Source organism: Argentina silus (assembly GCF_951799395.1).
Source record: "Argentina silus genome assembly, chromosome: 4".
NCBI classification, from domain to species: Eukaryota; Metazoa; Chordata; class Actinopteri; order Argentiniformes; family Argentinidae; genus Argentina; species Argentina silus.
The window spans coordinates 14,453,805-14,469,413 of record NC_139658.1 but is presented as its reverse complement, the minus strand read 5'-3'; the positions used below and the strand labels follow the sequence as shown (position 1 = coordinate 14,469,413).

General features: G+C 41.0%; 2 protein-coding genes across 2 annotated transcripts; both read left to right on the top strand.

Moving 5' to 3' along the window:
* Positions 1-181: 181 nt before the first annotated feature.
* On the top strand, positions 182-6,484 carry zbtb49 (zinc finger and BTB domain containing 49). The gene is made up of 8 exons (XM_083669217.1): positions 182-247; positions 870-1,069; positions 1,551-2,695; positions 3,137-3,183; positions 3,315-3,388; positions 3,712-3,794; positions 4,770-4,931; positions 5,350-6,484. Exons 2-8 carry the CDS (start codon positions 918-920, stop codon positions 5,988-5,990), a joined length of 2,304 nt encoding a protein of 767 aa, XP_083525343.1. The 5' UTR covers positions 182-247; positions 870-917; the 3' UTR covers positions 5,991-6,484.
* A 1,945-nt stretch (positions 6,485-8,429) lies between these two features.
* On the top strand, positions 8,430-14,208 carry nsg2 (neuronal vesicle trafficking associated 2; the record flags this gene model as incomplete). The annotated part of the gene is made up of 4 exons (XM_083669172.1): positions 8,430-8,558; positions 8,964-9,080; positions 13,050-13,160; positions 14,008-14,208. The coding sequence occupies 4 exons, from the start codon at positions 8,430-8,432 to the stop codon at positions 14,206-14,208; spliced, it is 558 nt and encodes a 185-aa protein (XP_083525298.1).
* Positions 14,209-15,609: the final 1,401 nt, after the last annotated feature.

The following is a 15,609-nucleotide window of genomic DNA, read 5'->3' as shown; positions in this document are numbered from 1 at the left end:
AGAAGACGAGAGCAATACTGGTTCCGAGGGTCTCCCACTCCCAGTCCAAGTCCGCAGTGTTTTTTGGACAAACTCTATCAACCCTAACCCTAAGATCTTCATAGAGGTGTACTTATGTAACACTATCATAAAAAGCAGTTCCGTTGAGTCCCATAGATTTTTTGACTTGTTGGCTTGGTGCTTGGTGCAATCCAAGCCAGGAAGTGAAGCAGTAAGTAGAAAGTGACTGATCATCCAAACTGGAGAGGTGAGTTGTGGAGACACAAGCCAGCGAATAAAGCATTATTTTGAATATAGGTTATTTTTTTACAAACGTAATAACATCGACATCTGGTGTTAATATGATACCTTTTTGAGTGGAGACAGTTGCTGTATCTGTTCATTTAACTTGCCCTTGATTTGTCGTACAGACAAAGCACAGCAGCATGCTAACCCGATTAGCCCCTTTTTGATCAAATTTTGTCATGGTTGGTCTCAAAGCAGACAGTATGACTCACACTGTATGTATGAGTTTGCGCGGTTGTAACAACTCCGAACTCGTGTTGTTATGCCTCTACAGTTGTGTATTGATATACTATTAATGATCCATAATGGTCTGCATTTGCTACACCCCCTAACAATTATTATAAAACCGTCTTCATACAATTCGCTCTTTAATGATATACGGTATCTGTAATTTTCCTTCTCTCACTGAAGTTTCAAGTATCTTTGATGGCCCCTTCATTGAATCTCGAGGGCCCAGGCAGATGCAGCAACTGAGTCACACAGGTCATGATGCACATGTGGAACATAAAAGGACACACAACAGCAAGGCTACATTGTTAATATATGTGTACAATATGTTGTTGTTGCTTTTCTGTTCCAAGTAGTTTTGATGGCCACAATTCCCAGGATCACCCAAAGACTGCTGTAACAACATGGACATGTTGACCAGTCACAGCTCATACCTTCTTCAGCAGTTACAGGAGCAGAGGATACAGGGGCTGCTCTGTGACTGTATGTTGGTGGTCAAAGGAGTCTGCTTCAAAGCCCACAAAAATGTCCTGGCTGCGTTCAGCTCCTACTTCAGGTGTGTGATTGATAACCACAATGAGCTTCAGAGAATGAGGAGATGTTAAGAACTAAGCCTATATCTTCATACTGTGGGTATCCTTATGACTTATTCTTTGCTTTTCTGCAGTTAACACATCAACGTAAAGCGAGGTTCCACTTTATTTACATTTGAGTTGGTTTAGTCAATCATAGAGTTGTTTTTAGGTGCATACCTTGTATCTTTATATGCAGAGCATTTTATTTGTAATCTAAAACAGACACTGTGAAGAAAAACTCTATGCCACATTGATAACTTGCAGAAATCACCACATTTAATACTGATGTTTTGCTCAAGAGACCTTCATTAAGGCCTTCAAACAAGGCCATTCCACTGCTGTACTGACATGTTGTTTTTTCTGAAACAGGGATTCAACTGATTAGTATTCATATTTGTGTGTTCTCTCAGTACAGTTTGGTAGACCTTAACCTGATAAATGTTTCTACTTTCGTCCCTTTAGGTCTTTGTTCCAGAATTCCCCAAGTCAGAAGAATGATGTGTTTCACTTGGTCATACAGGATGTGGGAGGGATTGGTCAGATACTGGACTACATGTACACCTCCCACCTGGAGGTCAACCAAGACAACGTGCAAGCCCTATTGGACATCGCACAGTGCTTGCAGGTCCCCAATGTCCAGAACATGTGCAACACTTTCCTGAAACCCTGCCCTCCTGCTATGGAGACTCCTTCGTTCTCTTTGTCTGGCGTCTTGGCGTCAGAACATGACTGCCTCCTCGGAACCGGTCTTCCTCAAGAAGTGGACCTTCATTGCCCTTCGTCTGAGGCCCAGAGGCCTTCCTTTGGCAGTGGTGGGGACCTTGACCACTCCAAGAGGCTGCCAGTCCCAGTGCCTCACTGCAGTACCACCTGTGAGACCTCAGGCAGCTCCCAGGCAGCCCCAGAGAAGCAGATGGTCCATGGTTACAAGCTTCGAAACTTCTACAGCAAGCAGTATTTCAAACAGAGTGCTGCTGAGACGAGCAATGCAGCTTTAAACCAAGGCCCGAGCCCCTTAGTGGTGGTCGAGGAGCAGCAGCAGTTTCAGATGGCGGTCTCCCAGCCAAGCGGGAACACCCCAGTCTGCTCAGGGAATGCAGTTCAGTCAAACCCGCCCTGTCCCCCTTTGTCAGTTGAGAAGGGGTTCAGATCAACATTGCCCACTGAAGAGCCTCCTTTAACTACGCTTAATTCTGAGGGAAATGACTCTCCGGTCAACAAACCAATGCGTCCGAAGAAGGCAGTCTACCTGAAGAAATACAACTATTTACGGTCCCAGAAGGCTCTCGAGGAGATGTGTGCAGAGCCAAGGACTGAACCAGTCTACAACAGCTGCCCCAAAGAGTGTCACAAAGAGGAGGTGGCGGCCCAGAACGAGCTCAACACAGTATCCGTCGACTGCCATACTGGAGACAGCGAAGTAGTTCCTGAGTCAGTTATGGATTCTCAACTCCCCAGTCCCCCACCTGTGGACCAAGAAGAACCTGACCCGAAAACTGTCAGAGACCCTCTGGAACCAACCGGGCTTAAGCAGTATTGCTGTGAGATATGTGGGAAGACCTTCAAACACCCAAGCAACCTAGAGCTCCACAAGCGCTCGCATACTGGTATTTGATTGATCTCATTACAAATAAATGTTGATGAACAGTATCTGGACAACGAAAGACAAGTAAATGTCTGCTCTCTGTTTTCTGATATCAACAGAGCTATATATAACAATGTCTCAACCTTATTGCTCTTAGTCAGGTTACTGTGTGGAACAAGTGTACGTGACCCTGTCCTTATCCTAGCAAGTGTGAATTCAGACAGTAATTCAATAATAGCATCCTATTGCTTTAAAGACGCCATCCAGTCAAAATCAAACATTTTCAACTGAAAATACATGTTTTAGGTGTAAATATGTTTGGGCCGAAATAAGCAATTTTGTTTGTGGTAGGTCATATAAATATGCGGGGACAAATCCAAAATGTGCAAGGTTGTTGTAAGGATGTGAAGTAAAGGCCAATAGCACAGGGCTAATGGAAGTTTTTGATTTGTCTATCTTACAGGTGAGAAACCTTTCCAGTGTAATGTTTGTGGGAAAAACTTTTCACAAGTAAGGATGCTTAGTTCTCCTTTGGTGTAGATATCAATGACGAAATTCATCATTAATTGAAGTAACTTAATGTCTTCAGGTAATGGGCCGATTTCCATGCTGACTTGGCCTTTTTTTATTCATTTTGACAGGCGGGTAATTTGCAGACACATTTACGGCGACATTCGGGGGAGAAACCATACATCTGTGAACTCTGTGGGAAAAGGTAAACACATTTAGTCTTTCATCTTGTTCAGTGTTACTGTACTCTCTCTTGGATGAAACTATCACTACAGTCACTGCTGTGAGTGACAACTCTTGGTTATACTGGAGAAGGGACACTATGTACTGTAAGAACTAACACATTCATAAATAATTCATTAGACCTTTGTAAGCAATTAACAAACATGCCACAATAAAAGGGTTTCAGTCCATGGATGACTGAATGAGATCTCATAATCATATTATGATCTTCACTTTCTATTCAATTGTGTCTGTGGCGCTTGAAGCCTTCATTTTAACCTGTCACCCGCTCACTGTCATCTCCAGCTTTGCTGCTTCGGGGGATGTCCAGCGCCACATTGTGATCCACACAGGAGAGCGGCCACACCTGTGTGATGTATGTGGACGAGGTGAGTGCCAACCAATAAACAACATTGGACTTGTTAACTTCTTACCTCTGATCGCACACAATCTGTGCATCTCTATTTGATTTTATCTAACCAGGCGAGTCAGTTAAGAACAACTTCTTATTTACAATGATAGCTTGACACATGGCAAGTGGCAATTGAGGCGATAAATAATGATTTTTAAGCCAGACATCACAACACAAAAGGACAGAAACACAAGGCAACAACACAAGCTTCAGACACAAGCTTCGGTCATGTATCAAATGCTTGAGAGATGAAACAGGGCATGTCCGAATGTACATACGAAAATAAGGAAAAAACATGCTCGACTGTTAAATGTTCAGTTTTTTTTAGTGTTTTTTTTCTTTTTTTAAGTGTCTTTGTGGTTGATCCAATAAATAAATAATACAGCCAGCACTCTGAAATAGACATATAAATGATGGTTTATTGCATAATCAGCATAGTCACTGTGGACACGTTTCTGTGTCAAACCTTCTAGAAGGCTTGACGCGGAAATGCGTCCACAGTGACGATGCTGATTATGCATTAAACCATCATTTATATGTCTATATGAGAGTGTTGGCTGTAATATTTAGTTATCAAATGTTCGTACTGCCTACTGATTACTTAAAGTATATACTGCATACTAACCATACCACATACATACTATTTAGAGCCTACTGTTTAGTAAAATGTATTCAGTAAGCGACACATGTCAACCTATTTCATACTGAACAATCGTCATGTTGTTCACAGCAATTGGTTTAATTTTTGCTATGTTCCCACCTCCCTTACCTGCTCCATTGAATTGTGGGACTAAAATCAGAAAGGACTTCCTGAATAGAATACGCCTACTAAATCGGTCACAGTATGAACTTACAGACATGGCCCTAGCCTACATGAATAGCCAAAACCTTTCATTGTAAGACTTTGTATTTAATAGTGCCTATATTGAATGTACATTCTATCCTTGCTCAGGGTTCAGCAACTTTAGCAACTTGAAGGAGCACAAGAAGACTCACACCACAGACAAAGAGTTCACCTGTGACCAGTGTGGAAAATCCTTCAATATGCACAGGAAGCTGCTGAAGCACAAGGTCCGACACACAGGGGAGAAGCCACACAGCTGCGAGACCTGTGGTACTGTCCTATTCAACATAGATGTGTTATAAATGTGTTTATGTAGATATATGTATATAGTATATATAAACACTGATGTGCTAGTGTTATTATGTGGGTAACACTTTAGTATAGGGAACACTTATTAGGCACTAATTTTTAGCTTATTTTTCATTAGTAGCTAATTGGGCCATTATTAGGTATTACTAGCCATGTATTTGTTCAGTGTTTTCTGATTCTCATGTTATTAGTCATGCAGTAGCTGATGTGATTCGTGTCTAATAAGTGTTCCCTAATCTAAAGTGTTACCATTCTGTGTTATATTTGTGTTAGTATTGTCTTTGTTTCTGTGTCTTTCTGCATCCTCATCTCTAAGCCGAAACACGTCTCTTCATGTGTGTGGTAGTGACATTCTAATAGAAGTTGTTCTGTACCTCAGGAAAGAGCTTTGCTGGCTCAGGCGACCTGCGACGACACGTACGGACACACACCGGAGAGAGACCCTACATCTGCAGCACATGCGGCAAGACCTTCACCCGCTCTGCCGTCCTGAGGAGACACTGGAGCGTCCACTGCAGGCCCGCCCCTGGTGACACCAGCCCAGACATGGAGGGCTCAGAGCATCCCGGTAGCACAGACGAAGGAGCCCCGTTCCCCAAGCCTGTTTGCCAGAGTAAAGCCCCAACACAGGCCCCTGAGCACGAGCAGCCCTTCCCCCCCACCATGACGCCCCATACTGGGCCGGAGAAGCCTTCGCCATCAGCACACGTGGAGGTCCCTGCGACCAGCGTCCACCTCAGCCCAGCATCTACCTCAAACTCCTTCCCGGAGCTGCGCTCCCTCATCCCCCACCACCTCCTCTCCTCCTCCCAGCAGGAGAAGTGCCCTCCTCCTCCACCAGACACCCTGAAACTGGCCAAGCCTCACCTACCTCAGGAGCCCGTCTATGGACCCTACTCGGAAGACGCCACGCCCAGTGTCGCCCCCTACAGGGTTAACGAGGGACCCTTCTTTTCCAGCGTGACGCTGTGGGGGCTGGCGATGAAAACACTGCAGAATGACAATGACATGGAGCAGTGAAATCTGGGTCATGTTCAGTAGGCCACGACATGGTAAAAAGGTTTTGAAACTGAAAACGAAAATGGGTGTGTTCTGAACAAGTGCATGTAGCACGTTCTCGATTCCAAAACGTTTCCTACTGTCAGCGCCTATTGAACATGACCCTTGAGTCCTAAAATCCTTTATGAAGGAAGACTGCTTAGCACTATCCAAAAGATTTTCTAACTTGAATTAATAGAAGTGTATCTATCCAGCTCAGGTATTTTCATTTGTATAACATTGACTGCTTTTGAAAACAGCACTTTGTTATAAAGATGGCTAAAATGCTAAATTATTTCCATGTATTTTCTTTTGGGATAATTTATGCTTATGTGTTATGAAATAAATTGTGCTAAAATTAATCTGATTTTATTATTTATTTATTTTTATCTGAGAATTATTTTCTTTTCTTTTTTCTTTGATGGTGCCAACATTTTTTTAAATAACAATGAACAAAATGTCACTTCACAGAGTTGCCATCTCATAATACAAATAACGAAAGGTGAGAAAAAATAATATCTGTGTAATATGTATATGTTCACTTCAACCATGAGGCTCCAATTCTCTTTCTGAGCATTGCTTGTATGAGATTATGAGGAAAAATAAGCTTACATTAAAACCCACTAAGAATACTTAGGGATTTATTGCTAGCTCATCATGGCTTCAATCTCCCTTTGTATGCTCCTGCTTTGTTATCTCCACAGAGCAGAGAGTCTTTTTATCCTCTGTCTACTCTCTGCACTTGAGTTCTCACCCTCCTCCCCATGGCACTTACCCATGACACTGTAGCTTGGCAACAAGCTGAAGATAATATTATGCATGTGGACTTGAAGTAATGAGAGTTATCACATGCACTGAGTGACACAGAAACCACTGCATTGCCTCTTTGGATGTCTTATGTTTCTGTCCGTCCCTGAGCTATGTATGTGATTGTTACCGTGAATCTTAGGTGTAGGAATGAGCAACAGCAGTCAATAGGTTTATTACCTATTATTTTATTATCGAGTTGCAACAAAACGGGAACAATATCCAGCATCAAAGCAGAGAATTATCCAACCTCCAATAGAAAGGACACATCTTATATACTCTAGAATCAGTTGGACCTACAATCTTTAGATTAAGACGCAACATTCAGATACAGCAGAGATCATGGAAGTAACATTTCACTTAATCAGGCCCTGTAGTGCCAGTCAGCTATCAGCTGGTCAGCTAGATCCATCAATAGAACATAAAAGTATTCATAAAGCTACAAATGATTCAGTCATATGATCACATATGATGATTATACAAGTCTAAACATAAATAAAGTACTTAAAACGCATGACAGGAAACAATCATAAAAAGCTGCACTGCAATATTAATCTCTGCAGAAACTCTTTACATCAGCATAGAGTGAGATACAGATGCATTGCATATAAATCAAAGTAAATCGCAGTTGTCAGCCCATGCCCAGATAGTACAACTACATTTCATGATATATTTGTGAACAATAACAGTTTCATTATTTTTGTATTTGGATAGGCTAACAACGGCAAATAGGCTGGACCTGGAACGTGCTCCTCTCTTGCAGCTGATATCCTCTTAAGCTGAATGCCCCATTTGACACATTTCTGCCTAATAACCAGACCTACACTAAACTGCTTATAACATAAGAAATATGATCAGATGCAAAAGCAGGATGTCATTTGATAGGTAACACCTTGAAGTTTTGTGTGGATATGCTCAGCTCATAGTTCAGTATAACATACTACACATGACAAGGAGATAAAGTGAACAATAATGTAATTAATAATCAAATTAAAGCAGAATTTGGGTCCAACTATGGGCCCGTCCGGTTTAAGGGGGTATGTATGGGATGTGGCGTTACATGTCTTCCAGTGCCGACAGCATTCATCGCTGGAGGGACCGCCTTTGAGCATCCTCGGCGGCTTGGCCATATTGTGCACCTCGTAAATCGGCTGCGTCACACCTACACCGGCGTTCTCAGCTATAAAAAGAAAAGATCAACATCAAATTAACAAGGAATAAATATTAACGTTAACAGGTAAGGGCTGAACTAAGTAGTCACTGGAATAAACAGGTTCATCTTTTCTTAATCATTTAAACTGCGCGGAACAGAAGCAATAGGCTATTCGCAGAACGGATGCGTTGTTCTCTAAACCGCTTTGTGTGTGAATAATGTATATTATTAATTCCTCATAGAAAAGCATATCTCTTGATATCGATTTCATATCGATTTGTTGGATAATGCAGGTGTAGGCTAATTGCTTATGTTTTAATACCTTTTTTATGCACGATGGCACGCTTTAAAAAAAGGGGAAATTATAATGCTATCATTGTGAAACAATACGTCAGACAGTCACTAACGTGTTTAGCCTTCCTTTGAACAGGTAACGAATTTACACCTTATCGCCTGGGAAAATGGTTAAATTAGGGAATAATTTCAGTGACAAGAATAATGCCAAAGCCGTTTCAGAGGATGGATTTGACACCATTCCACTCATAACACCATTAGATGCCAGTCAACTGCAGTTCCCTCCACCCGACAAGGTAAGATATACGTAAATTAACTATATACCTGTTTTGTAAACCATGCAGCTTATGATACGAAGAAAAAGCATAAGCCAAATAGGCTATATCAAACGACCCAAGGGAAATAACGTGTTTTAAATATGTTATCAATGTTTTTTGTGGCACAAAGGCTCACCTTCAACACCTCAAATAAACGACTGTTAATATGTCTTTATTTCACATATGGAGAAAACATAATTGTCACTCATATATTAACATCAAACATCTTAATATCTATCTTTAATTGCCATATTTAACATATTTTCAGCTCTATTGTTTTGTATCTTCAAGACTGGAGTCATGATATCGTCTGATACCATGTGCAAACTGAAGTACTCTATTTGGCTTGAATCTCTCATGCTTTAATTGTCCCCCTGTCTTTAGGTGGTGGTAAAGACCAAGACGGACTATGATGGGGAGCACAAGAAGGGCAAACTGCGTTCCCCTAAAATAGCAGAGTTCTCAATAAGCATCATTGAAGGGGTATCTGAACGACTCAAAGTAAGAATTGGGTTTTTGTTTGTTTTAGTATAGGTATATACTGTATATTTGCTGTGACTGTCATCACTCATCAGATACTTTTAGGTATTTTGGGCTAAATTGATAATATAATTTGCAATGCAGAGAACAAACACTATTTTGTTCACTGAAAGTCTCACTAAGTCAGACTACGAATAAAGAGTCTGATGGAGAACCATAATGCTAGTCGGTCTGGGGGGGTTATGCATCTGGTGAATTTGATCAGCTCCACGGAGTCTATCGACGAATCGAGAGGAGTTGAGGAGGTGCTTGAAATGGAGGCGGGGATTTCAACCGGAATTATCTTTCAAACAGGGGATTGAATGCACACTGCTCACCTGCGAAATGATGCCATTGAAAACATCTTCAGGTAACTGGGGTTGTAAACAGGGGGCAGGTAAGGGTGTCACCATCGGCTCAGGTGGAGCTACGGGAAAACTTTAGAGGGGTGGAGACTCGCTGACAACTTCCTGTTCCCAGTGATGACTTTGCCCCCAGAATGTCAATCAAGAGATGAGATTCTGGGTTCCAAGATGACTGAAATACCAAAGAGAAAGAATATGACAAAATGACTGCATGGTAGATAGTATGTCCTGCTCAGCCTCTGTACTGCATACATTGACTTGAATCAGTACAGAATCCAACAGTTTTCTTAGAGTAAATGTATCATGTGGTCAACAAACAAAACAGAAATCAATGTACATGATGTTAAGGGAGAAACCATGGAAAATGTATCAATTGATACATACAAATTCATGACTGAAATAGTGTATTGTGAGGTAGCAACAGCACTGATCAATTCAGAGAACATATTAATTCATGTTATTGGTTATGTACAGATACTTCTAGATGGATAGACCATAATTCACAGCACAAAGCCAAGCCGAGCTGAGCTAAGCTGAGCCATACCGGGCTGGCCTGGTTATGCAACCACTATATTTGCAGTGCTGGAAACGACAATATCCGAGAAAATATCTGGGCCTGCACAAGGTCAGCCCTGTAGTGTTAGGGTTAAGGGGTTAGGGTTTGGGTTAAATGTGTATTTTGGTGTAAGAAACACACACACACACACACACACACACACACACACACACACACACACACACACACACACAGTCCAGGAGCAATTCCCTTGAGTTTGCCTTCAGCCCAAGTGCATTTATCATTGCTGTCATAATATTTCCTGTCTCTCCACAACTTTTAGACCCGCAGTGCCAACAGGGAACATTTCATTCACACATTGTAATTTCGGCCACCCTCCACTTGGCATTCTCATGCCGTTCATAATGCTATGCTTGGGGACCTAATGCACAGTGATGCATGTAGCCCCGCCCCAAACCCCTTGATTAATTCTGCTGCTGCTATGGCAATGGATGGCCTTGTACTGGTTGTGTTTCACTCACTGCCTACGAAGGTGTCTGAGAGCAGTGTTGGATGTAGATCACCTCAAAAGTGATTACATGGAGATGCTGATGATATCCTCGTTCCCATGGTTCCAGTCAATAACCTTTACTCCACGTGGGGGGAGGGGGGTGAATGGATGGATAGATGAAGGGATAGATTAATTGATGGATGTAGGGGGGCTTGGTTCATCAAGAGAATGTTTTTGTCAGGAAGCTTTTGGGATTGAAATTCAACGATGGTGTGCTTCCGATCCTATTTCTGGCTAAGTCACAACTGAAGATGGCTGCAGTACAGGCCTGGCAGAGCATCACCAGAGAAGATTCCCAGCATCTGGTGGGGTCAATGGATCACAGAGTTAAGGCAGTTATTGCATGCAAAGGATTGTTGACTAAATACTAAAGATGGGGAGTATGTTTACAAAATGTTATACTTTCTAAATGGTGAACCCAATGTAGAAAAAAACCCATTGAATTAAAGCTGATAATCTCTACTTAGTAATTGTTCGATTTCAAATCCAAACTGATGAACTATGGAATGTATATGCATTCATGCATTTATAGCCTTATTGCACTTATTAATGCTGATATAAGAAACCATGTTAATAATGATAATATTTATTATTATTATTACTATTATGAATAATAATAATATAGCCAGATCTACGTTTGTGTGATAGAAGGTTCCAAAAACTACTTGCAGTGTCAGAAACTCAGAATTTCTTGAAAAGTCAGAATTGCCATGACCAGGACTTTCTTTTCATATTGTTTTCAAAACCACGTAGTACAGTTTTATTCAAGTCTGGAGCTTTCCCTTGAAAGACAGTCAATTAAAACCTGTAATGTGCTTGTCAACAACCAAGACCAAGAGGGGCAATTTTCACAAAAGTGCTTTAGGTTTGCTAATGCCTTCCCCTGACAACTTGCCGTACTTAACCACTCAAAGTTAATGCATAATACTGTCTAATCTCCATATAAGTATTAGATATGTGTTTATTTTGACAAAATAGTTTGCTAATGCCTTCCCCTGACAGCTTACTCAAGTCGATGTACTACATACTGTAGTTGCATTGCTAACGTAGTGCTTTGTGGAAGTATACTGTAGTAATGTGCAGATGTAGACTGTGTTGTAAGAAATGTATTTTGTGGAATATATAGTGGCATAATATGTGGTATAGAGGGGAAAAACATTTTCATTGTAATTTAATGCCTTGAAATATATGACAAATATTTTTTTATTGTGGTCTTCATATTCTTATATGTATAGAGTGAAATATATCTACATCTGAAGTCCTATGGCATTAACTCTATTATCAAAAACCAGTACTTGCTGTTAGCCTAATGCACTTTAGATGAAAGGAACCTCTTCATGCTATCTTCTCTTCCATGAAGGCTTGTTTTGCATGGCAGCCCTTGATGTCATTGCTTTGATGATTTCTGTAAGATGTTTGTACCTCTATGAGAGAAATCGTGACATTTATATCCTGAAAATAGAAGTAACGTTATGATCATTTCAAAGAGATATGAAGAAGAAAAAGAAAGAAGAAAAGACAAGGTTATGAATCAACAAGCTACACTCTGGGAGTCATTTAATACACGCAAATGATATAATTTCGTAGAATACTAATAATGATGACTGTATTTGTAAAGCAGCATTCATACATGACATTAGAAGCTTTAGATACGTATGTCTTTGGGCCTATGGCTGTGACAAAGCTCAAGTCTGATCATCACTGAAGAAAATATGATTTCCTCAACACCTCCCTCTCACTCCTTGGTTCCTACAGTAGAAGTGCCACTGACCATGACATAATACCTCAGAGATTTCAGTGTTCAGTGCTGTGCAGATGGTTAAAGATGCAATGTTTCAGTTTAGTCCTCTGTCCAATCCCAGATGAACCCTCGGCCACCCACCCCTAGATACTTCTCCATAGTCTGTAGATGTGAGAGGTACAGATAAGTGTAAGCATTGTGGTTATCAGTCCATCTAGCAAATTAAATATTCGACATATTATTGATATTCGACATCATATAGAACTCAAGGCATTTTTCCTAAAGTGTGTGGTATGAGTTTTTGCTCTTGAAAATCTACAAGGAGCCATCAAGAGGTCTCTAGGACATCTCTTCTGTTCAGGATAGCGTAGCCTCTCTACATCGGTTCTCTCAAACTTCTGCTTCTTCAGCATGCTTTACGTAACAGTAGTGGTTGGTAATGATAAGAAAGAAATGTTATGAAAACAACATTTAACTTTAGCTGATTTCATCAGAATATCCAAGGAATATTTCAACCCTGTTTCCAATTGGAGACCCACCTCCACGACACTGTGCTTCTTCCAAAGAGGAAACGTATCTCCCCGGATCATTCTTCTATTTTCTCTTCAAATTCTATTGATATGAAAGGGTCTGACCAGGCTTTGAGGAGCTCACGGACCTAGGCCTGGAGAGACAAGAAGAACAAGTCCATGGCTAGGAGTTGTTTTGGGACTGTCCAATGTGTCAAAGGTCAATCAGCCACCCATAAATGATGTTTCTTTCTCTTTTTTCTTCCCAGGTCACTCTGCTGGTGATTTGTGCATTGGCGTTTTTGGTGTGTGTGGTCTTTCTGGTGGTCTACAAAGTCTACCAGTACGAGCAACCCTGTCCCGAGGGCTTTGTGTACACGGTAAGCCTGTCTCTTGACCTTTTAGTTGTTCATGTTCGATAGAATCACAGTGGAGAGTCAGTCAGTAAACATTACAAGCTATTGTTTTCATTTTGGATCTGGGGGAATTTTCAGCAGACCTGATAACTAGAAGCTGTTTTGAGTACACCCGAAAAGTATCCTTACCTCTCTTCTTCATAGAAGTGTGACTACTGGTCACAGACTTGAGAATGTGAAAGCAAGGTGTCTGTCCTCTCACCTGTCTTGTCACTTGCTTTCACCTGTATAATCATGGCAGTGATCTTTCTGAGGGACCGAAGAAGTGAGGGATGTTCTAACAGGCTTCCTGAGTACTATTAGCAGGCCTTCTCTGAATTCCATTAGGGCGATCATTGGCAACATTCAGTGTGCAATAAATATCACCCCACATTCTGTAATAACTTTTTGGCACCTGCAAAACTGATAAAACCTTTATTGGTTGCTATGGTGAATCAATTTTCTCTCCTTTCCTTCTCTTGTGGCGCCTTAATATTACCTCATTTAGTGTGATAAGCCAATAAGCTTCATCGGCACCAAGAGCAATAAAAGTTGTGTCGATGCTGAATCATGTTTTTCTTTTGTTCCCCACATTTCAATAAGACTATTCCTTTATCGTAAGGTTTCCTTGTAAGTGCCCTGATATTTCTGATTTCACAGTGTACTTATATTCCTTTTTAGTTCCTTAGTTCCTATGGCAAATCATTTCTTTTTACCCATTTCTAGTTTACTGAATACTGATTTGCCTTTTCCACCCCTTGTTCCTGCGCTGAATAATTGTTGTCTCTCCCACCCCATCCCCCCTCTTTCTCTCTCTCTTTCCCCTCAGCAGCAGGGTCGGTGCATGCCGGCAGGAATGTACGGCTACTACCCCCCTCAGGGTCCCGGCGGGCGCGGCCGTCTCTTCACCATCATCAACCACTACAACATGGCCAAGCAGACCATCACCAGGTCTGTGTCCCCCTGGATGACCGTCATGTCCGAGGAGAAGGTCACCCAGCAGGAGACCGAGACCGCCCAGAAGCTGGCCTAACAAGAGAAGGGTGGGGGCAGAAGAATGGCCATGTAAAAGCTTGTATGTGATGCAATTCAAGCAAACCTCAAATCCGGTAACCTTGAATTGATTCGGGGGGGGGGGGGGGTGACAATGTTCTTGAAATGTGGCCCTGTTTTAATTGAGTTTTAATGTGCTTTAAATTGATATTAGTCAAATGCACTGTGTCAGGTAGAGTATATAGTTCAAATAAATTAAATTATTTTCTAAATGCATTTGTGGCAGTGCAGGAACAACGGTGGGGTGGGATTTCTGGTTTGTTTGAATAGCATTTGTGGTTATTTATTTACATTTTTCAAGGAGTGAACACATACAGTACACAGAGAATACTCACGACATGCACACAAACACTGACACACAGGCACACAGACACTTGTTGACAAAATGTGTTTGTACATACACATACGTAACTGAGAACATATCTCACTTCATTACTCAAATTGATGACTGTGAACTATTTTGTCTGCGGAGCTTGTTTAAATGCACTTGCACGCATGACTTTATTAAGCTGCTGCATTCCATGCAAAATGTCACACTGTCTTTATTACTTTACAAATATGACATTAAGTACAGTCAGAGCATGCCCTAGAGATCCACCTAGTGACCCGTGTCTTAAAAAGTAACCCATACTAATAGTGCACCTCATTTTGGACCAGAGTTGCTTTGCTTTATTTCACTTCCAGAAAGTTGTAGATAAATAGAATATGACTTGTGAAGATCCATTTTGATAAGTTAAATGTGAGCCATGCACCATGTCCTGTTGTTTTGTTGGCAGTAAAATGGCTCCATGTTTGTACATCTTAATAACAATGCTGTTTAGAGAGACATTTAATACTGCTACCACTCTACAGTAAGTCATTTCTCAGCCTTGATGATTGTCCCTCAGCAATTGAACAAGTCGCAGCAAACCATTTCTACCTGTAGAGTTTAGGGAGACATCATTGAAAATACTACAGTAGTTGAATGGCACTGCAGAATCACTGAATGCTTATTGTCACAGCATAAACATAACCATTATGTTGTTGTTGATATTTAATGTTTTGGTTTTTTTGCATTGCTAACAAAGATGTTGTTCAATGCTTATGAGTGGGCTTCTGCAGTTGTCACCAGTAGAAGGTAACATCATGTCACACAGACAGACCAGACTGAGTGAAGCATGTACTGTAGTAGAACTCACTTATCTCTAAAAGACAAACATAATCACAAAACACTGTGATTGCACCATTGCTTTTCTTTTTAGATATGACATTTAGAAGTAATGCCTTCTGTTGTCAAGATTGAGTAACTTTTTTTGAACTGACAGAATGAAATCAATGGAAGTCAATTTGGTGAGGTATTACACATATGGTGAAAAAAGATTTGACTGACATGTGAACTGTA

Coding starts and splice junctions, on each gene's coding strand:
- zbtb49 (XM_083669217.1), top strand. CDS start 918: ATGGACATGTTGACCAGTCACAGCTCATACCTTCTTCAGCAGTTACAG. Junction 2,696..3,136: donor CCACAAGCGCTCGCATACTG/GTATTTGATTGA, acceptor TCTATCTTACAG/GTGAGAAACCTTTCCAGTGT. Junction 3,795..4,769: donor GTGTGATGTATGTGGACGAG/GTGAGTGCCAAC, acceptor ATCCTTGCTCAG/GGTTCAGCAACTTTAGCAAC.